This window comes from Octodon degus, unplaced genomic scaffold (assembly GCF_000260255.1).
Source record: "Octodon degus isolate 3935 unplaced genomic scaffold, OctDeg1.0 scaffold00015, whole genome shotgun sequence".
Classification (NCBI taxonomy): Eukaryota; Metazoa; Chordata; class Mammalia; order Rodentia; family Octodontidae; genus Octodon; species Octodon degus.
In genome coordinates this window covers 14,546,213-14,552,211 of record NW_004524591.1, presented here as the reverse complement: position 1 = coordinate 14,552,211, position 5,999 = coordinate 14,546,213, and the positions used below count along the sequence as shown (strand labels likewise).

The 5,999-nt window shown below is 30.3% G+C and overlaps 1 protein-coding gene across 3 annotated transcripts in view; it reads right to left on the bottom strand.

Moving 5' to 3' along the window:
- Window positions 1-5,999, bottom strand: part of Mpp6 (membrane palmitoylated protein 6) — a 95,907-nt gene that overhangs the window by 63,244 nt on the left and 26,664 nt on the right. For 2 of the 3 annotated variants that reach the window (XM_004626470.2, XM_023709876.1), the window contains one exon: window positions 2,410-2,531. In XM_004626470.2, the coding sequence (XP_004626527.1) occupies window positions 2,410-2,526 (117 nt within the window). In that variant the 5' untranslated portion in view covers window positions 2,527-2,531. Of the gene's footprint in view, window positions 1-2,409; window positions 2,532-5,999 lie in introns of those variants that run through there. The other variant, XM_023709877.1, reaches the window with a different exon arrangement.

The window sequence follows — 5,999 nt, the reverse complement described above, 5'->3', positions numbered from 1 at the left end:
TATTATTTCTTGCCTATGTCTTGTAATATGAGAAACTACTTTGGCAATAACAACACACAATGTACTAACCATTGTTACTCTCCTAAAATCTTGTTTTGAGATTTTATACCACTGTTTCTATTTTTTTTTCTTTCTTTAAAATAAAAATAACTGATGTCTCAAAAAAAAAAAATAGATAGCATTTATCAGGTTGATGGAGTTTTCCTTTATTCCTAGTTTGCTGAGTTTTTCTCTTTAAAAATCAGGAACAGACATTCAGTTTTACAAATTTTATTTTATTTTATTTATTTATTTTTTTTGCGGAGCCAGGGATTGAACTCAGGCCCTTGCACTTGCCAGGGAAGCACTTATCCTACTGAGCCATCTCCCCAACCCACAAAATTCTTTTCCTGAAAGCATTAACAAGAGCAAATGGTTTTTAAAATCATGTCTATTAAAATGGTAACAATATATATATTGGTTAGTTTTGAACTAGTATAACAATCTTACTTTTTTTTCAAACAAAACACACTTGGATAATGAGGTATTATCTTCTTTGTATGATGGTACATTTGATTTGCTAATATTTTCTTGACCTTAAAATATATGTTCATCAGGGACAATGTTCTGTAGCTTTGTTTTCTTGAAAGGTCTTTAGTTTTGGCAGCTAGGGTAACACTAGCTTCATAAGACAACACAGAAAATGACCCTTCTTTTTCTTGAAGAAATCATATAAAATTAGTATTATTTCTTCCTTAAATGTTTAATATGGAATTATTGACAGGGTCCTTCTTTATTCCTATGATTTCTTAACTACTTAACTACTAATGCTTTTGTGTTATTGAAATGTTGCATGAATGTTGAAGATTATTGTGCGGTTCTGTTTTATTTCATCTTTAATTAACAAGCTTATGATTCTACTGTATTTGATCAAAAAGTTATTCAAACATTTCAACTACTAATCATGAAAACAGATGATTCTCTGAAAGACTATAATCTGTGGCACAAGATAAGACTTGATTCATAGAAGTTGTTAATAATGAACACACATATACTCAAATACCCCATGTTGTAATAATAAAATAAGCATACTTTTAGACAGAATACCTATCCTAACCCTGTTCTCTGTCATTTACTTGGAAAGTGACCTTAGGCCAATCATTTATTTACTTTAAATTTTAGTTTTAAATTCATAAAGTTATTAAAATGATAAAACAGTATACAAACTTTCATAAGTGATAAGCATGTTGTGAAATACCTTACAAACATTATTATAGTTTCTAAATCTATAGATCAAAAGCCACAAACTAAATACAAAGGAGCAGGGATGTAACTTATTGACCATAAAAACTAATAATCAACATTAGGACATCAATAAAAGCATGAAAACTGTTTTTTTTTTTTTTTTTTTTTTTTTTTTGTTTAACCGGGGATTGAACTCCAGCCCTTGTGCTTGCCAGGGAAGCGCTTATTCCACTAAGCCACCTCCCCAGCCCGAATGAAAACTGTTTTTAAAGTACCAATACAAACCCAGAGTAAGCCATTAAATATAGGGATAATCAGTATCTCATTCTCACTAATGGAAACTTTGTAAAAGGTATAATTTTTGAGAAGTCTTGGAAGAAAAGGTAAAAGACCGACAAAAAAAAAAAAAACAAAAAAAAAACAATTGAAAAACCACAAAAGAGGGTCAAATCAATATTCTAGCAATGCTAAAGCATAACAAATGACAAAATCACTGCATGAAGGAAAGGGAAGAGACCATGTGGCTTGGGGTCTTAGAAATAAGAATCATTTGGGACATGTCTACAGCATGGGATAGCAGGACTATGAAGTAAGTAATGTACTAAGCATCCATGATAGTTATAAAATTCAGATGAGGAAAAGTATGAATGAAATAATATTGGACCAAATAATGCTTGGAAAAGTATATTTATAAATTAGTTAAGGAGATTGGTCAAGAGTTGACTATGGAAGCAGACTTAAAATATCAGAGTTATGCAAGAATAAACAAAATTTCAAAGGAGTAGTATATAAATTAAGAACTTAAGTGAAAAATGGTACAGACTATAATTTAAAATAAGAAAATCAATAACTTGCTGTTGAAAACAGAGATAAGACCAGGTTCTTTTTCACAGGCCCCATTATAACAGAATTGTGTTACTATCATTCCTCTAAACCTTAACATTACTAGACCAAAACTAAGAATCCTATCAATCTGTATTTAAAGACAGAACACAAAAAGTAACACTGGCCTCATTTTTACATATTCTGTATTAAATTTTTGTTATGTGATGTGTTAACTATTTGCTATTGTTTGTTAATTATTGCTAGGTATACCGATTACGTTCTAAAACAGCAATATTGTTTTACTTCTGTAAAAACACATTTTCAAAATAATTCAGTGATTTTAGTGACAAGTCAATATACCTTAGCAAGTGATTTCACAATAGGATTTTCCATAATTCCCTTGAGGAAGATTAGGTCTATTTCTTCTGCTCCTGTAGATGAGGGCAGCTCTGTAAGGTTTTCCAAGACTTGCTGCATTGCTGCTGAGATAAAACAACATTAAAAAAGCAAAATCTAAACTTCAAGCCATTATGCAGATTATGAAATAATGCAGGTAAAAAGATATTAACAATATTTGAAACATCACATAAGACTACCTACTATACATACTTGTATTTGCTTTATTTTTCAAATTTGAAAAGACTACTTGAGAAAAAATAAAATACCTAAATAGACTTACAAAAAATAAAAAGGATTTAGTTAGTAATCAAAAAATTTCCCATGATCCCATAACCTGAATTCACAGGTAGATTCTACCAATTATTCTAATTATTAGATTTTTTAATCTTAAGGATAATTAAATCCAACTATTTCACAAACTTTTCCAAAATAAAAAAGTGCATAGAAGAGAATCCCTCCCAACTCAATCTACAAAATTTACTACTTTTGTACTAAACCAAAGACATCACAATAAAATTACAACTAACATCCCTTACAAATACGGATGCAAAAAATTACAAGAGAACACTAGTAAAATGAATCCTGCAACATATAAACAGGGTTGAACACAAATTTCAAGTAGAATTTATCCATGGAATGTAAAAGTGGTTAAACAAAAGGAAAGGTTTAATCAGTAAGACTACCACATTAACAGACCAAAGAACAACAACAACAACAAAAAACCCACATCAAAGCTCTGATGGCGAATCTGTGGCATACTCATACTTAGTATGTTCAGGTGAACAGATGTAAAATGTGCTTGAATCAAGTTTCTCTTTAAATAGATAGGAAACAAGAGAATCAATTTTCAAAAAAATTTTGCCTCATGTCTATAAGGTATTTAGCTTACTTATGAGTAGTTATTTTTATTTGCTTTAACACTGTACATTTCTCTGTATTTTTTAATCTTTTATTGTGGGAAATTTCAAACATACAAAAAAGGAAACAGACTAGTATAATGAACCCAACAATTATTAGCTGCAATCATTAGCAATGAAACCTTTTTTCATGCTCCTATATATTCTACCTTCCTCTTTATGTAATTTGAAGCAAATCCCATGTATCTTATTTGAGTGTGTATGTATAGGTATGATATATATATAATCAGATACCTTAATATAACAAAAGTACTTTTAATACATCTAAAAGCTAACATTAATTCTTTAAAGTTATCAAATATCTCATTTTCAACTTTCCAGTTGTACTGAAGATCTCTAAAAAATATTTATATTGACACTTCCAGTGTCTAATTATAATTTTTATAGTGCTTAGTAAACTAGGTAAAAAAGTGATGGAGACTATGAAAGATACCAACACTTGACTACTTTGAAGATTGTCATAAATTGTTACTAATTCCTGACCTTAAGGAATTTAATTAAAACACTAACAAATTTGTCAATATCCTATGTCCTGGAAAGAAATTTTGAATATCATGAAGTTGTAATCATTCTTAACTAATTTGTACACTTCAGTGCATTTCTAATTAAGATGCAATACATACTTCTAATTATATTAACATAAAAAGTACATAAAAAGAAAAACGTGAAAAAAAATTTAACGAAGGGTAATAACAAATAGGCCTCATTCCCATTTACTACAAGAGAGATACTGCAAAGCTCTTCATCAAAATTATGGACAACAGAGTCTAAGGTTTTTCTTTTTAACAAGAATTTCCCCTCCTGTACTTTTTTTAAAAAAATAGAAACCAATTTTCCCCCCCATCACAGACAAGACCTTCACAGTTTAAAAGAGAAGAGCTACAAAACTATCAAATATTAATAACATAAATCTATAATAATTACTCGGATATGGATAACCGCAAGACAATTCTAGGGAATGTAGAGGTTTCATATATGAAATAAGCAGTTTTTTGCAGTGGGAGCCTTGTGAATTTGGGCAAGTGCCAGAAAATCAGAGACGTGTTCCCAGTATACTTGAGACTCTACTAAGGAAACACCTCAGAACTAGAAGGCAAGTCACCTGCTAGTTCCGCTCCTCCAAAAACAAAAATCACAAAAGAACACATCCTTCAATCAGGGCTAGATTTGATGCTATATAAATGGGATTAATATGCGAAAGAGAACTAATATACTTAAACAAGACACATATTACAAATATAAAAAACCAGTAATCATCAATCATTTATGAAAATGATTGACCACCATGAATGAACTTCACCAAATTCCACAAGCAGAACCACTATTACTCAAAAGAATTACTAAATGTGAAGAAGGTAGAGAAAGAAAATACAATGTACAAGAAAATAAAGCTGAAGAATCCTCTCATTAAAAATGGGCGGAAGAGGGCTGGGGAGATGGCTCAGTAGAATAAGCACTTCCCTGGCAAGCGCAAGGGCCTGAGTTCAATCCCTGTTTTAGCAAAAAAAAAAAAAAAAAAAAAAAAGGGGGGGGTCAAAAGAGGCCTCTTGGGGATGTAGCTCAGTGGTAAGGGGTACTTGCCTGCCATGCACAAGGTTTGAGTACCCTGCATCAAACACACCACCTCCACCACCACCACCATCAAAACAACTGAGAGAAGGAAGGTATGAAAAAACTGCTAGATATCATCAAAGTCCAAAAATTACAAGGTAATAAGCAACCCAGAAATACAAAGAAAATAAAAAGCAAAACAGGAATAAATCAAAACTACAAATGATAGATTTAATCAATAAGCCAAGACTAGCTATTTCAAAAAACTAATAAAATTAAAAGCATAGCTATAAGAAAAGAGAAGATAAATAACATTAGGAACAAGATGAGAAAATATGTTAGAAGATGAACAGTAAAATACAATGACACTATTTTAAAATCTAGACAATAGATGATTTTTCTAGGAAAACACCAATTATCAAAGTGTAGGAGAAAGACATAAAATGGAAACAGATCAGAATTCAGGATTCACTCTTTTAAAAGGCATGAAGCCTGAGTAGATTTAAGAATAAATTCTATCAAAGCTTTAAGAAAGGAATAATTCATGTATTTTAAAATTCAAATCTCAACTCTAATAAAAATCTTACTTTTCATAAGAATAGAAGGAAACTAGAGTCCCTTTATACCAGATTCTATAGGACAGCATCACACTTAATGGAGAAATGTCAGAATCTTTACTAATAAAAGTCATGAACTAGACAAGAAAGCTCATTAAAACTACTGTTTTACAAACTGTTAGGTTCTAATTAATGTTATAAAACATGGTGCTTTAAAAATGCAGAATATATATCTACTTAGAAATCCAAGAAATTAATTTAAAAATTATTAAGGTTCATTATCAGAGTTTGGCTAGGTGATTAGACATAAAATAATGGAGAAAGATTAGTTGTTTTCTTAAACAGCTGTAATATCAGAATGTTTCAGTAAAAAAATCAATAATATTTAAAAATATTAATTATAAATAAAACTGTGTAATACTTAGAAGCAAAAAGTGGCATGACTTACTGTAATGTTAAAGCTACCAATTTTCCATGAATTATGTAACAAGATATTACAAGAAGTGCTATCTTTAAATGCTTACTA